This window comes from Diospyros lotus, chromosome 8 (assembly GCF_014633365.1).
Source record: "Diospyros lotus cultivar Yz01 chromosome 8, ASM1463336v1, whole genome shotgun sequence".
In the NCBI taxonomy this organism is placed as follows: Eukaryota; Viridiplantae; Streptophyta; class Magnoliopsida; order Ericales; family Ebenaceae; genus Diospyros; species Diospyros lotus.
Window position 1 is genome coordinate 38,919,448 of NC_068345.1, and position 17,195 is coordinate 38,936,642.

The following is a 17,195-nucleotide window of genomic DNA, read 5'->3' on the forward strand; positions in this document are numbered from 1 at the left end:
GTCATGATACACCACAGACGACGGATGGGAAATGAGAGGAACATCACAATTATTATTGGCATCGAAGTCCCTGATACCGCAACTTTTACCAACAGACAGTTCAAAATAGTAACAATTTAACATTGGTCATTTACACATTCCGATGATACCCAGGACTGACAACTCTAAATATGCATTCAATAGGCTTCTCAGCAACAAGTTACACGATGCTGCTGCTGCTATCTATGATCATGAACTATTTGATCAAAGTCTTAAAACTTGTAATATTGATCCCTATAGAACAATTATGCTGTCACTTAGATGGTCCATGAACTTCACAGAGACACCAATGGTTAAGAAAATAACATAAAACTGCAATTTCGTCATTTGCAGAACAACTTCAGGCAGTTAGAACATCACGCTCCATCAGCTAAAAGAGACTTTAGCTAGGGCTGCAGCTCCAGGACAATCAACTATACATAGGATCCCCATGTGACAAAAACATGATTGGGTTACTAAGAGACTGAAAACTGCATCATATGGAGTTGAAAACATTGACTCATGTGATAGCCCAAGGGCCACAGTTAAATCAATTTTTTGATGTACACTACTAGGCTCGGGGAGATGTTGCTTATTCCTTCTGCATCTGAGTTTCTTTAACTACGTTAAGTAGTAGCCATTCAAGTTGTCAACAAGATAGTCATAGGGTGCACCTGTTCCATAATCAAACCCCTCATTGGACGGTGCCATCCGGTTAGGAGTAGAATAAATATTCCCGACACCATCCTTCTGGGCAGCCTTCATCCTCCCCTTCACAGACCTCTTGTTGTCTGAGGGAAACTCAGCAATGAGCCTTCCCATCTGTTTCTGCAGATCAGCAACTGAGTCGGTTGCTATTTTACCTTTTGTGCTCTTCTTCCCATCAACAAGCTTGTATTCCAACCTATACAAGGCGCATGCATCATATTTGTAGATTTCATATTCATACAGGTGCCACTCAAAATCTCGCCTTGGTTGTGGATCCATATAATAAGATCTCTTAAGCCCTCCATATTCATTCATCACTTGCTTCCTTGACTCATGCCAGCCACGCCCATTATAATCTGGCAGTGATCGTTGCTTTCTATTCCCACTCTCAAATGCTCTTCGAGGCTTGTCAAAAAAGAGCCACTCCCTAATTGTTTCTCCTTCAAGAACAGTAAGATCAAAAAGCTCTGCAATAGACAATCCAATAATTATCACATGAGGTCCACACAACATGGCTTTTGCTTCTTATTCTTCCATTTTTTTTCTTCCCAAGGGGGGAGGGGGATAAATTTTAGATGCAATGTAAGAACCAAAACTTACCAGAAGCATTCCATGGCGATTTCGCAGTTGCAGCTCCCTCACATTCAGGAATACCAACATCTTTTGCGTGGGCTTTTGCAGTAAGAGCAGCAAAAAGCAGACCATCCTTCAGGCCAATCCCCCCAGGGCGCAGAACAGGGGTCATACCAGGTGGTCCTTCATTGAATGCAAGTGCTGCATGAAAACTACTACAGTAATCTTGACACCAATCCAATCCTTGCGCTGGCCTGGGACAATCCCAAAGTGCACATTTTGGCCCCAAGAAAGCAGAAGGTGGAGGGCAAATGTTTGGCAAAAAGCCAGACATCTGATGCATAGAATCCTCTCCATACATGCCTGTACCTTCAATCCCAGAAAAGAAGTTCTGCTCAAGGTCTGGATGTAAATCATAAGCATGATAGTCCAGCTGTGAGGGATAACCCAAGCTATTAACCCCCATGTTCTGAACTACTGAAGGGGAGCCTTTGCATTGATCAAGAAGCTGGAAATCTTGTCCGTGGGGCACATGATTTGCACGACAGCCCTGCAGCAAATTTATTTGCACAGTAAGTATCCATACAAGAACCTTTAGAATTTGCTATGGGAGGAAAGAAAAACCACTAGATGATGTGGGAATCAAAACTAAAGGAACCAGTATCATCTCTTCTTTCCTTCATAAATACAGCTAATGGAAGGAAAAGTAAAATATATAGACCGAACAAATGTGGACATGCTTCTTCAAGGAGGAAACCAATACAACCTAATCATAGAACGATACAAGACGGATTGGGGACATATAAAAAGGACACTAAGTTTCTCTAGTCTCATTAAAGGGATCAACAAATAGACCATATATATGAAGACTTGGTAGCAAAGATGAAGTTTAGAGATTTTTTTAATAAAAAAAAAGACAAGAATTTCATGCATTAAGTGAGTCACAGTAGATAACAAAGAGAATCATGCCTAATTAATCAGGGCAAGGAACACAGCTAAAAAGGTACCAATTTAGATTGTGAGATCATACAATCCTATGATCCTTTTACATGAAATCAATTTGGATAGTTTGAAAAATCTTTTTATTTTTGGTAGGATCTTAGTAAGATTGTTGTTCATACGATTGAGAAGGATCACCATCCTTCCTGATCCTGCTCAAGTCATATTTGAGATAAAATACGACCCATTTACTATTTGTTTCTGGTTCTTGGCCTCCTAGCCCAAGGGATCATTGCACAAATTAAAAAGATATAGAAAAACTGGCAATTTCTTCTTCCATTCTTATTCCTTGCTGCTGTAATAGGATTTCCTCTTCTTTTTCTTCCTGTCCATGGAGCCTCATGTACTGAGATGTTGTTTTCTTCTTATCCATCTCCTCCCTCTTCTGACTGTTGGTGAAGCAGCAATGTTTTTCTTGTTCTTTGCTTCTCTGCTAGAGCAGCAATGAGTGGCTGCTGCTGCTGCTTTTTCTCCTCCAGACTCCTGCTGCAGCATCAACGTTTCTCTTGTTCTTTTGCTTCAACTTTGCTGCAACATGAACAGCATTTATTCTCCTTTGTTAAAGCTGCAGCTGTTTTTCTCCAACTCCTGCAGCCTTATCTGATCCTGCCCTGACCCTCACAAAGCAAGAAACCTCATGAATTGAGATACACTTGTCTTTTTTTCACGGATCAAACAAAGTACATCCCAGTGCGTAAGGCGCCTTACTTTGGGAGGGTCAGGGGAGAATCACTTTTGTATGCAGCCTTACCCTTGTTCTACAAAGAGGCTGTTTCAATCATGAAAAAACAACCTTACTATTGCAACCAAGGCACGCCCTAGTTTCATAGATCGAACATTTAAACTTAATGTGCCCTCCCTCCCTCTTTATATATTTTGAAGTACATACCATATCTATATTCCTCTTTTGGTAGGATCTCATAATCCTCAATACTGCAGAACCCCCTCTACCCCCAAAAAAAGATCCATCACAAGGGCAAACTTAAATTAGGCTCCAATAATTAAATACAAATCATAAAAGAGGACAAAACATAACAACTTAATTATGCACATAGATGAAAATATTCCTGCTAACTGTCAAAAGGCAGCACCCTAAGACATGGTCTTCACAGAGATACACTTGTGCTAGGGTGCAAAGATAACACCCATCTAAAGCCTGATAAGCAGTAACTGATATTAACAGTTGTCAGGACCCTAGGATGTATAAGAGATTACGGTAGGGTTGAGTGTAGAAGATTATTCCTCAGGAGGAGTAGTTAATTCTATAGAGTTGTTAGGGTAGTTATTTTACTTCTGTTAAGCTGTTGTATTTTCTGTTAAGCTGTTGAACTAGCTATATAAAGCTACTAGGGCTGTTGTAGTTGGATATCCAGAAAATATCAATTGAAACATCGGTTTTTTCTCTCTCCAAACTCTCTTTCATTCTCGGACCTGTCTCTTCTCCCCCTCAGCTTCTCTTCCTCTCTTTCTACCTTCTGATTCTCCCTCTATTCTCTCTCTCGATCTCCATGTTCTTCCGCCTCTTTCTGTTTCCCCCTCTCTTTCTCAAATTCTTCCCTAATTTTTCCTAAAATTGGCCCTAATTCTCTGCTGAAACCCTAGGGTCATGACAAAAGTTAACTAAAAAGAAAATGCAGTGGGACTGGAAAAGGGTGCCTGAATTTGTATAGAAAACAACGAAGGTGATATACCAGATTCAGAGCACCACCAATTATTTGATCAGCAAAGAATTATTAGATTTGATTCCCCCTTGAGAATAACTAAGCACAGAGAGAGAGAGAGAGAGAGAGAGATGACATAAATTGCAACTCATATAGTGCAAATAGATTACAAGGTACACAACTTAAAGAGGTTAAAAGATTACATGCACAAATTAGAGCACCAAGATAACACTCATCAAAAACTTGATAACCAATCATGGAAAAATAGAACCCGATGGGAAAATGGAAAAATAAAGGGCCTGAATCTATTACATAATGACAAAGGAGATATTCCCAGTGGCACTAATCATAGCATCAGTGCAGATTGATTCGACCAAGCTCTCTAAGAAAGCAGCCAAATATGGATAATAAGAGAAAGATAAAAAGATAGAGACAATATAGACACAGGAAATATTATTGGATAGCATAATGTTGGACCAGAATCCAGAATTACCTTACAGTAACACTTAAAAAAAAAAAAAAAACTAAACTAAACATCCATTTCACATTCTTTGATATTGAGAAGCACATTTCATATGGTAAGAGATACATGTGTGAAGGGTGGTATCAACAGTTGTGACACACGAAGAGCTGTTGCAACTGGCAGTAGCACCCATCATACATGAAACTTAATCAACAATTAACACATACAAGGAAACATCAACAAAGATGGCAAATCTATAAACAAGTCATTTATAGAACACAATAGATATATTTCATTTTATCCTTCTCCATATTGGTTGATTATGCATTGGGATGTCAGCATTACTATCTAGATTTTGCAAATAATTCCATTGTGGGAAAAGCTTAGAGTGACGGAGACACACTTCAAAGTTTGGAGTATAATCATAGAGTAAACAGAATATTGTGTTTGCAAATCTCATTAAATTCATGGCTGCAGAAACAAAACAATGGACTATTATTATAGACCTCTTGAAAGCCGGTACCATCCCCAACTTTTTGGGCATCAGGTTCAGGCTTTGGAGCAGCTAATGCGCTGGTAGCATCATCTTCTTCCTCACAGAGTTGCAGTAGCCGATATATGTCAGAGGAAAAAGACCCCAAACTCCCAGCCTGCAAAACCATATGTTCACGCCCCAAAATCAGAAACCCAATCCACAATTCACATATTCGAACAAAACTAATCCTTCAGTAGCACTAAAATTCACAATTGTTTACAAACAGAAGATTCTTCTAACCTGCAAAGAAGATGCTGGGGAGGGCTCATTAAGTTCCGCTTTCCACTCTCGAAGCATCTGATGCACTTGCTCTTCGAGCACAGCCACGTCAATCGTACGGCTCTCCTTTCTCGCCGACTGTAGATCTGTGAACATGCCTTGGAGATCGTCCACGCGGTTCTTCGCCCTATCCTTGAAGAGCTGGTGCGAAGCGGACTTGCACCCACCGCTCTTCGACCCCTTGCCCATCTCAACGAACCCTGCAAAGCCCACACTTCAGTATAATCAATTTCACAATCTAAACCCGATCCCTTACCATCACAACTAACCCTATAAAACCCACAATTCAATGGCCTCAACTCTCACAACCTATATTCAACCCTCCACCCATCGCAACAAACCCTACAAGCCCACAATCCAATTCCCTAAATCACCACCGAAACCAGCCATTCAATCGAAAAACCCCAAATTGGTTTCGATCACCGCCACAATCCAACAAGGACATCCAAATACCAAATCTATCCAAGGAAATTACTGCAAGGAAAGGGGGGAAAAAAGAAATAAGAAAACTCAAGACGACAAAAGAAAGATTGATCGGGAGAGAAAAACCTTTCCAACTTCGAAACCTCTTCCAGAACCAGCAAGTAGGAGCTGATTCTGTGGATGAATATATATACGAAAAAGAGAGAGAGAGAGAGAGGGAGGGTTCCTTAGGAGAGTGTTTTCTGCTGCTTTTCAAGTCGATTCTGTTCTCTTCTGCTGTAGAGTCTCCATTGAAGTCTTTCTTTTCCTTTTCTTTTCCTCGTATTTTGTAAATATTTTTTATTTTAAATAAAATTACTTTTAAATTATTAAGTATTTTTCATTAAAATTATAAAATATCTTAAATATCTCTTAATAAAGTCCTATCATTAGTTAATTATTACTTAATTATTATTCTAATTCTAGCGCACGAAGGCGAATGTGTACGCGACAAAAGCTTGCGGGGAATTGTCCACGACTTGAATTCCCATTTATGCCCTCCTTATTATGTTTATTTTACTTCTATTATGTATGTTTGATTATAAAGTAATAATAATAATAATATATTAAGTGTTTATCAGATGGGTTATATATTTCATAAGATGTATACATTTAATTAATAATAAACTTAAATGTCTTTTATTAAGTTATTTTTGTTCTTTATCTATTTATTTTCTTAATTACTTAATTCATTCATGTGTTTTGAATGGTAATTTAAATAAAATTTGACGATCAAATTATTAGAAAAAAGTATTGACAAAAATACTATTAGATGAATGTAATATTTATAGTTTTGAATATTCATTGGGGTAATTTTATTTTATAACAAAAGTTTTAAATTTCTAAACCTATGTTTATATCTGCATAAATGCTTATATTCTGAAAAGAGAAAAAAAAACAACCTTTTTAACAATTTGTTACAAAGAATCAAGGCATCGATTTCCTTTACATTTGGATAGAAAAGCAAACTAAACATTCAATAAATTTATGTTATTGATTGAGAGGTAAACAACTATAACTATACTTATTCAAATTTCTTCAAGATCAATAACATAAAGGTTGCATCGTCCTTATCATTAATTAAGAAAAATATAAATTTAATATCATCATTATTATTAATCAAACTAGAGTGTCAAAGAAAATTCCCAAATAAATATATACATAGAGCACATCACTGATTTCACTTTCAAATTTGTCCTTTGAATTAGATGACTGTATTTCTCAAAAACTTTGTCCCCTTTGCAGAGGAGGCCATCCACTAATACATGAAATGGGAAGGTGTGGCTGTAGCCATGGGGCTGCTGTGGCAAGGAAGAGCCATATCCATCCAACAAAAAGCTTCTTTGTGGGTGAGAAAAGTGAAGATGAGTAGAGCAAGAAAGGAATAAAAGGCCAACTTCCACTACCCTCCATCAGATTCCCCATTCCTTGATGCCCCTTTGTCATTAAAGATCATAAAAAGAACATTTACACTCAACTATTCGAGATAATGAGCATCTTATGACCATAAAAATATGCCCAAAAAGAAGTCAAATTACTAAAAAAAAAAAAAAAAGAAGAAGAAGAAGAAGAAACTGATTAAATTATAATAACTCCTATATTAGGCACAAAAAGATTATGCTAAAATGGTTTTATGTTCGCATACTGAAAGATCAAAGAAAGTAAAGAGAGGAATGGGGCAGGAATAAAGCCTGGAAAGACACCAACCAACCTGATTCACTGGAAATTTACTTGCAACAACAACAACAATTGGAAGCCTTGACCCCAACAATATCATCATTTCATTTCCAAAAAATGGGACGGGTACTGTTGAATTCGCAAGGGAAAGAATCACGAGAAACAGAAGGAAGAATCATTTCCTCGGAGAGAGCTTCATTAAAGCAATGGCAATGAATAATTTTGCATTACAGAGCATTATTTTGCTATCAAAACCTTGCAAAAAGATCAATCTGGATTTACAGCCTTTCCATCTTGACCGTGAGTCTGCCTGAAGTGAAAAACACCAGAAAGTCCTCGTCCCTTGGCAAGTTTCTCGAGTTCCTCAAGTTTCTGCTTAAGCACTTCCACCTCTCTTGCCACTTCTTCATCTCTCAGCCTCATTGCCTAAATAACCACAAAATAAGAGCAAAAACTTTTAAGGCACATATTAGACTATATTTAGCTGAAAATTAAACCAATAAAACATTCAATGCTCCATTTTTTGGCAAAATGATGATGGTATGCCCGAGTTGGAATATTATCAGTCTATCAGAGTTTATTACACAAGATTAATGCATAAAACTAAGTAACTTTGGAATGTCTATATCAACGACTGCAATTTAGAAGGTGGAACTAGAGAAACGGCATGTTCAATAGAGCATCTCTCATGTACTATATCTGATACCAATATCCCCTTTCAAAGAAAGGGTTGGAGAACTTTAGGTTGTGTTCATCCTGCTTCCAAGAGCATCAAAATCTGCTCCTATTCTGTAGTTGGGCAAATGATCCACAGCATGAAAAATTCTATTAAAATGTAAGCATGTTAACTCAGTGTAAGACATGTTTGGAAACCCAAAAGCATTAACAAGATGATCCACCAATACGGAAATGGCTATTTCAGAATATGTTGCTTGTTGATTAGACTGAAAGCTTAATCAGGTCATCCAACAGTCATTAGTGATTGAAAAGTCTTGCACTTTTAATCTAACCAAGCGTGGGAAGTCCAAGAAAAAGCACAGAGTTCAACTGATAACTAACATAGGCAGGAAAAACTAAAAAAAAAAAAAAAAGTCCAGGCAAGAATCAAGACTTGGTTTGGTATGACAATAAATTTCTATAATTTGATTGACCGTGCATTAAAACAATATCAGTATATTATATGTGTACACAACCAGAGAGAGCTTATAAATATTTTGAAGAAAAAAGAATGACTTATAACAAAAATACACAAAATGGTAATAAAAATTGATAATGGAAAGTAGCACGGGGCATCGCCCATTGCCCAAACAGGTACCTAGGTTGCCTAAAAAGAACATGAACATAATTATGGTAAGAATATTGATATATTACCTCCAACTCTTTCTTTCGTATTTCCTCCTTTTTTGCCTCTGATCTAGAACTTCTTTGCACCTCGAAAATAAGAGCAGCTCCTGCAACCTATATATACATTTAAGCCTGTAAGTAGTGGTTGATAATCTATCATACAGTAGGATTAAAATGCTGATTGGGAGAAGATGCTCTGGTCAGTGGTATGAAGCAACAAGTCATAATACAAATGCGAGATTAAGGCCAAGCCATCCACCTCCTGTGAAATGCAATGCATGTAAGAACAGTCTAGATTCAGCTGTCACAAGTGTCAATACAAGAGGTATTTTTACAACAATCTAGCAACCTTGGTAGTTTGTGGCAAAATTGCTGACAGGACCTGATGAGCTAATCCCATAGCAAGATATATTTGCAACAGCTGCTGAAGTGACTCTTCTTTTGATAATGATATATATATCAAGTTGTTCATAATTGCTCCTTGTGGGTGTTAGGGTCTCTGATGATTAGCTAACTGAACACAAAGGCATCCTTGCACTCAATAGATGATGTGCCATCCTAAGCCACCAAACCACCAGACCCGTTATGTGTTCCTAAAGTTCATCTGATGAGCTAACCCCATAGCATGATGTAGGTGTACCTAATGCTCAACTAAATGTGTCCCTTTTAACAAAGTTACAATTCCTTGAACAATCTAAGGACAGTGGTGTCTATTGTAAGATTTTGCAGGCTCATCTGAAAATCAATCACAATAAAACAACAGCATGAATCTATATCCATTAATCCTTCCAACTTGTTATTAAATAGATGTTTTCATGTGAAAAAAATCTCATTATTTGGATAAAATAAATTATGTACTATTTAGTATATAAAGAAACAGAGATATGGTAACAAATTTCATGTATATGGTATATATAAATTCTCTAAATTCCTGCACTGGCTGCACATATTCTTTTGGCCTCTAAACTCTATGGGCACATTTGGTCCAACAATATGGTACTTCCTATCGTGGCTGTCACAATGGGTATAAAGGTGTATCCAAGTCTTGCTAGTAGGCCAAATTCACAATTATAAGAATAATTAGAGGACATTCTTGGCTTTATATCATCTGGTTTGGTGCAACCAAGCAGGCTGACACAGAGATCCATAGAACATCATGTCATATGTTGTTAACCAACAACAATGATGAGTAGAACATATTGGCAGTTTGGCACATAGCAATAACACTTGACAACATTATCTAACCAAATTATTACCTGTTTTATTATCATTGTCTTGTTTTGATATTTACCCAGATATTTATTGTGATTCAATAAACACACTGCATTTGCTCAGGTATGTTCTTCTTAACAGAAACTGTTTTGTTTCTAAATTGTTCAGATACAATGTTGAAGCTCTTTATAGGCACAAAAAAGTGAAATATTTGAAGCAGATAATAGTTGAACAAAATAAATAATAAATATTGCTGTATACTGTCAGGTAAGGTAATAAATTTGGTGTATGGTGTTAGTTATCACGAATTCTGTCATAAAACCCTCAAGATGTTATGTCGAAAGTCATAGCTTTTGTGATTTTCTTATCCAAAGCTTGCGGACATTTCAGTTAATAAGTTTGCTCAGTGTATAATGAGCTGAGTCTACTGCTTTACAACCTAGAAGCTTTAACAGAGAGTTGCAAAATTTACCACTTTTAATAATGGTGATTTAGCTACGAAAACTTGAGCCTAAACAAACAAATAAAGTGTCCAACCACGTAGTGACACAACATATCACACTAATAACTGGTGAGAAACCACATGAGAACTCTCTGAAAATCTACCATCGTATGAGGATTAATTCTAATCAGGCCATATAATTTCCTAGACTGCATTACTTTTAAACTGTTCAGTCCCCATACTCACTCCAATTTTCAAAGGGGTGGCAACTGGAGTCAAAATAATCAGACCAATAACCAAAAACTGAAAGTGGGCAAGTCAGTAAATTATTAAGTACACAACTAGTACAGTGTGATTTCCCTGTAGAGTATGAGGAATGAGAGAACAATTAGGACTTGCAAAATAATTGCAAAACGCATGTAATCACTGAAGTATGTGGAATCACAGAAAGGGAAGTTGATGAAGAAATCACCATACAGTCAGGAATACACAACGTATCAGCAGTTCTGTGACCATCTACCTAAAAGTTAATGAGCAATTACTCTTTATGCAGCATAGATGCTGCTACAGCTGCATGAGGGTATAGCATAGGGTCTTCATGTTCATTTTGCACAAGAATGTCTCCACACATGCATGGTTTTCCTATTATTACTTAGTTGTACTTAATCTCCTTGAGAACATAAAATCTGTAATGACTTAGAAAATCTGGTGAAGATTCACAGTTCACACACATACTGACCTAGAGAATAGTGAAAGGAAGTAACATGTAAATACAGATTACCGAGAAGACAAACAGTTCCCCAATAAGGTCCACGGCAGCTTGAACAGCTTTCTCCTCATTTAGGGGGCGAATCTCAGCATCAGTTGCATGGCCATAGATGCGTCTTTGTGTTGTTGTTGTGATCCGGTGGTTTGCCTGGAGTACTAAGCGTAAACAGACAAGCATTCTTAGTTTCTTATATACATTCAAGGACATAAAGTACATTACCAGACTAACAAACAGCTAGGCCAAAAGCTACTATAAGGAATTTATATCTAATATAGAAATTTTTAGCACCTGAAACAATTATAAAAATTAAACAACAATCTAATTAACAAACAAAAAATAGAAAGTAAACATCAATTATGCAATGAAGGAACAATAGAAATAAAAATCCACTTTTGAATCCTACAAAAACAGCAATTCTGCTTTTGTTGATCTCATGTGGAACATCAAGGCACTATTCGTACTCAGAGACAATATTTATGGGTTTCCAGTTTCATAAGTTGAAGTGTATAAACAGCCAGAAGTGTAGAAGACACTCATTGTTCTAACTTAGCATACTCTCAAAAAGGAAGAACTTTTCTTTGCTTCTGCCACGCTTTTTGAACCTTTCGAGAAGATATGTGAATTCCTAGTTTCATTCCTTATTCTTTTTAAACATGCAAAGGAAATTATGTCTATCCCCCACCCAAACTTCTTCCTTCATTCTTTCCATCCCAACAGGTTGTTGACCTCTCATGATAGGACGCAGCCAGACCCCTACCCCGCATCAATTAAAAAGAAAAATAGAAAGGGAACTAACTTCATCTTGCATAATTTTTTTTATTCACAAAAAGATACAAAGGGAATAGTTTCACTTTTCAATTTCTGACATAAGAAACAAAAACAAAAGTTCAAAAACAGAAAAAAGAAAGAAAGAAAAAGGTCATCTGCAAGAATGAAAAGGCTGGTAATCAACAGCATATAAGCCTATCCGGAACGATAATTCCACTTCTGGGTCAAGCTTGCCATTGCAAGTTGATCAGAAGTTCCATTTCAAATTAATGGAATTTGGTTGGATGAAAAGAGTCACGTTGATAAAACCCTAAATTTCAATTTATACAATTTTGCAACATTACCTTGTTCTTTGATCAATTACAATAATTTTAGAGCCAATAACATCCTAATATTACATTTCCATTTCCTCCAAAAAAATTTATGTGTGTGTGTGTGTGTGTATTTCTATGATTTCCTTTACGAAACGAAAGAACCAATTTCAGATTCTCAAGTGCTAAAGGCTCCGAAACCCTACATAAGCGTCAAAGAGGAAACAGAAAATCGAATAGCAAAATGGGATGCGAATATAACCGTAACCATGAAAGGAGTTCAATGAATCAAGAACATTAACAAGTTACAACTCAACGAAACTCGGTCATATTCACAAGCAGAATCATTGAAATACAAATACGAGATTTAGCCAAAGAATACCTGGGCGAATTTGATAATTAACTGGCGAAACTTGGGGTGCAAGCCAGCCTCCTTCTTGACGCGGTGGGCAATGGGTTTGCTGAGAGTTTTCAGTGCCAGCGTCCCGAGCTTCAACAGTGGGAGGACCATTACTTACTCCTCTAACGTCGAATTGCAAGGCTGTTTTTGATCCGTAAATCCTTTGATTCTCGAAGGAAACGTTGAATTTCCGATCTCGGGTTGTGTTTGATCCTTGAAATGTAGGGCACCAGTTCGGACTCAAACTCTACGAAACAGAATCGAGGATGATGAGCGCCCGCAGACTTGCTTGAAGAAGAAGGAAAACGCGAGCAATGGAGATAGGAGAGACAACGCATGGATGAATTGACTATTCATTTGTGTGTTGATTTTCATATTTTTAGGTTTCTCGCTCTCTCAGATTGGTTGACTTTCAGAGGTCCCCGGAGGAAGGGCAAAACAACTTTTGGTGGTGTTTGGGCACAGAGGCACTTTATCCTTATCTGGATTAGTATATACCCGTTTTGCGGCACAGTAAGCCATCCGAATCCGAATAGGATAACATTTTTTGGTTCTATTTGTACGACCGAATTAGTGAGAAATCCCGCCACGTCATTGATCCGCGACGTTTGCTGGTACAGCACAGAAAAACCCCATCAATGGATAGAAACTGGCCATGTCATTGATCCACGCCTGCGCATCCTGAAATGAACCACCTCCGTCGATAACAAGGAACTAAACTAGCTTAATCAACGGCCACGATCCATCTCCTGTCCCGCCAAAAATTTCGAATCGCCCTTATAAATAAGCCCCCTCCAAACTTCGCATACTCCAAGCCTCCTCCATCCACAAGATCTCAAGTTCAGATTTCCATAGATTATCAAACCATAGTTTCCCGATGGCTCGGACCAAGCAGACGGCGAGGAAGTCTACCGGCGGCAAGGCGCCGAGGAAGCAGCTGGCCACCAAGGCCGCGAGGAAGTCGGCTCCGGCAACCGGCGGCGTGAAGAAACCGCACAGGTTCCGCCCTGGGACGGTGGCGCTGAGGGAGATCAGGAAGTATCAGAAGAGCACGGAGCTATTGATTCGGAAGTTGCCGTTCCAGAGGCTGGTCAGGGAGATCGCTCAGGATTTTAAGACTGATCTTCGCTTCCAGAGTTCGGCTGTCGCTGCGCTTCAAGAGGCCGCTGAGGCCTACCTTGTTGGACTCTTTGAGGACACCAATCTCTGCGCAATTCACGCCAAACGTGTCACCATCATGCCTAAGGATATACAGCTCGCTCGCCGTATTAGGGGTGAGCGTGCTTAATGTTGATGGTGCTAGTTTTGATGTATAGGTTGTGTTTAAGATCCAAGCCTGGTGCTTAGGTTTTTCAATGATGTCTACTGGCTGTAGCGAATATCTTTCTAATGAATATTTAATTATGGCTTGCTATTCTGAAAATGGATATTAATATCTTGCTTTGTTGGTTGGTTTGAAAATTAATTATGAACCTTCATTTCAACATGAGTTGTTCATATTAGTGACCTAACTTCAAAATCAATTGGGCATAGATGTCTTGATGGAGGCGGTTCATTTGCTCACTGGGTCTGTGAATTGTTTGCATAAACGTGTATCGGGGACGGAAGAGAATTGCCCAAATAATTGTTAATTTAATGGTTTTATGAGATTTTTGGGGTGTAAAAATAAAATGTTTGGAAACCTAGTTTGGCCATGACAGCTACAATTGAATAGAATATTCATTTGTTTTAATAAATAGCAAAAGTGGTCTCCCTGAATCGTATGCCCCTAACAGAAACCCTGCTAAATCGGCTTGAGTCTTGCAGAGCCACTAATTTTCTCTTCTAGTTTGTCATTATTCTATGTAATTTTATCTTCCTTCTTTGTTGTTCCTGGTCATTGTCTTTTATGCCCATGTAGATACTCTTTCATGGAAACAACTTTATCCATGTTGAATTGAATACATTGCAGGTGTTTAAAGTTGTCCATCCAATCAATTCTCCAAGAGTTCCCTATGGCAGGAATTGTGTACCTCAAGACTGATAAGTTCGAAGTCAAGCTTGAGGGCATTACCTTCAAATTAAGTGAGTTTGAGCCTTTATGCACAATGGGCTTGCTGTTTCCAAAGGGAAAGGTTCAGCCACATCCACCTGTTGTTGGCGTCAATGTTCTTCGCCATCCCCGCAAGCCAGAGCTTGCCTTGTTGCTCCTATCCTTTGGGATAGGTTGTGTGATCCTAAAGTTGTATTTTCAAGAAGACTTACCTGATCCAATCCGCAATTTTTTTCGAGATGAGAGAATTTCTTTTGCTGGTTTTGGAATTCCTGAGAAGAAAGATTTGTTCCCGTTTGATAAACTTGGATTGAAAGACAGCAAAATTGATGTTGGTTTCTTGGCAGCCAAGCTTCTTAATGACCCCAAACTGAAGAAGTCTGAGTTAGTAGATTTGGCTCGAAGAGTTCTTGGGATCAAGACAATGGTGGGACTCGCAGAGGCTCGGTCTTTTTCAAGAAACAAGCAAATCAAGTCTGCAATTTGCGAAGTTTTCCTTTCCAGTGTGATTGCCATGGTGCTGCTGGATCCAACAAACAACATAAAAGTTCTAAATTGTGCCAAGAAAAGCTTGTTTGCAAAGAATTTGGATCAACATTCATTGACCGTGGAAGGATGGACCAAAATGCTTACAAGGAACAAAGAGAATAATGATCATCAAGCTAGACTGTGTGACGATGACTTCCATGTCAAGGCCAAAGGCGAAGAAGACGCTCCGGGTGATGATTCAGGTAAAGCAGCAATTAAGCCTCGGAAAGGGATCTTGAAATGTGCATCTTCAGGTTCTAATGCTCGGAATTGTTATCCACTAGAGGCAGCGGGACAAAGTGGTCAACATCTAAGAAGGGCCAACTCCAAGGGATACAACGTGTCTTTCAAGGAAAAATAACAACGCTATGCATATAAGTTAGTTTCATATGAAGTGTCTCGATACATTCTCCTCTTTTGCACATATTTGGGGGCTGGATGTAGGTGTATTATGTTATGAATTAAATCTGAAAAACATGGGAGATGATCATTTGCGGCCCTCTCAGAATCAACAGAAAGAACTGTCCCACCTAGGAGGATATGTGGCTTAGGGCACTGAAAGGATGACTTATCTTCGTTTCGTGCCAAAATTTCCTATTGATTCATGCAGTTTATCTATGATAGTCAAAAAATGATTGTTTTTAACTTCTCTGCTAGCTGTTCTTTGAAACATTTGATGTGATCATGTCATTTGTTTAGAAACAGAAGTTCTATTATGATAAATAACTAGGAAGCAGTGACCCCTCAACTTGCAGGCCTTTCGATGTAAAGCTCTTTTTTCTGCAGAGTTTGGTGCATATGACACAATCATCAATAGATCCCTTATGAGGCAACAGATTACCAAATTTTCCTTCCTTTTCATTTTTATAAAGGCAACAGAGATTACCAAATGACTGGGTTTTAATGAAATGGTGGTCAACTAGTATGTGCATTCTACAGAGAGCTCTGTAACATAAAGACTTTGAGTTCTCAATAGTTTAATTGGAGAAACTGGTTTCATTGTAATTAAATGTGGTTGCAGGTATTGAAAATCCTTACAATTCTGGAAGGTCCTGGCTCTAAAAGATACTAGAACTCAAGTGAGGGATTACCTGATCTGGGTGCAGAGATAACTTGTTCAGTCTACATTAGGTTGTAGGCTATCATCGAGTTGGTAACTTCAATTTGTTAATCTCTGAGCTTAAATATGTCAGTAGCATGAGCTCTTTTGACTCTGGGCTTTCTTGTTGGGTCATGGATAGCAAACAACCCAAACATCTTCCAAAATGAGTTGATCTATGTCCTTCAAATTTGGAAGCCGTTTGAGTCTGTTTCATCCTGTTTTTTTTTGTTTTTTTTTTTTCTTGTTTTATTCAATAAGCAAGGCCCTTCATAGACGGTAACTATCTAGTATGCATTGCCAGATAGCAGTATAGCTCCCAAATGTGTTTAGTGCAAGGGACTGGGACTATGGGAGAAGCAATCTGTTGACCTTTGAGTACCTTACTATCTAGGTTTCTGAGCTTAGATCACAGTTCTATGATGCTCAATTGTCCAAACTAGATGAACGATACAATTATGTAAAATCATATTATCTACTTTAACTGTTTGGTGTGGTTTGTGGCCTAGAGGGATGAACTTTATACTGGGAAAAGGTACCTCCCTGCTTCAAAACTGTACATAAACCTGGCGATCGGAGTCATGTCACTGCCTAAACTGGAGAATGACTTGCATCATTGCATCTCCTGGGGGGAAACTTGGCTGGAGATACTTCGGAGTATAAACTAGATTAATGTGAAATGGAACTATATAAAACACAAAAGGCAACTTGTGCTTCTATTAGAGCTAGTTGAAAATCTACACAAGAATATCACATGCCTCACTCTCGTTAGATGAAATCAGTTAAATAACTTTTGACTCTCGAATAATCTATTACCCTATTTTCTATAAAGCCATCTTATGACTTAACTGAAAAGAGTTTATTATAATTTCATTGTAAGATTGCAACAACAATCTCTTATGAATTCGTTAGTTT

General features: G+C 38.1%; 3 protein-coding genes across 3 annotated transcripts; 1 reads left to right on the forward strand and 2 right to left on the reverse strand.

Annotated features, from left to right (window-relative positions):
- Positions 1-225: 225 nt before the first annotated feature.
- On the reverse strand, positions 226-5,942 carry LOC127808414 (transcription factor VOZ1). The gene is made up of 5 exons (XM_052346944.1): positions 5,786-5,942; positions 5,198-5,436; positions 4,929-5,072; positions 1,327-1,849; positions 226-1,193 (listed from the first exon to the last, which is right to left on the reverse strand). Exons 2-5 carry the CDS (start codon positions 5,423-5,425, stop codon positions 640-642), a joined length of 1,449 nt encoding a protein of 482 aa, XP_052202904.1. The 5' UTR covers positions 5,426-5,436; positions 5,786-5,942; the 3' UTR covers positions 226-639.
- Positions 5,943-7,447: 1,505 nt separating this feature from the next.
- LOC127808448 (OPA3-like protein) lies at positions 7,448-13,023 on the reverse strand. The gene is made up of 4 exons (XM_052346989.1): positions 12,604-13,023; positions 11,155-11,289; positions 8,747-8,833; positions 7,448-7,801 (listed from the first exon to the last, which is right to left on the reverse strand). Exons 1-4 carry the CDS (start codon positions 12,730-12,732, stop codon positions 7,643-7,645), a joined length of 510 nt encoding a protein of 169 aa, XP_052202949.1. The 5' UTR covers positions 12,733-13,023; the 3' UTR covers positions 7,448-7,642.
- A 398-nt stretch (positions 13,024-13,421) lies between these two features.
- On the forward strand, positions 13,422-14,048 carry LOC127808449 (histone H3.2). The gene has a single exon (XM_052346991.1). It carries the CDS (start codon positions 13,499-13,501, stop codon positions 13,907-13,909), a length of 411 nt encoding a protein of 136 aa, XP_052202951.1. The 5' UTR covers positions 13,422-13,498; the 3' UTR covers positions 13,910-14,048.
- The last annotated feature ends 3,147 nt before the right edge of the window (positions 14,049-17,195 follow it).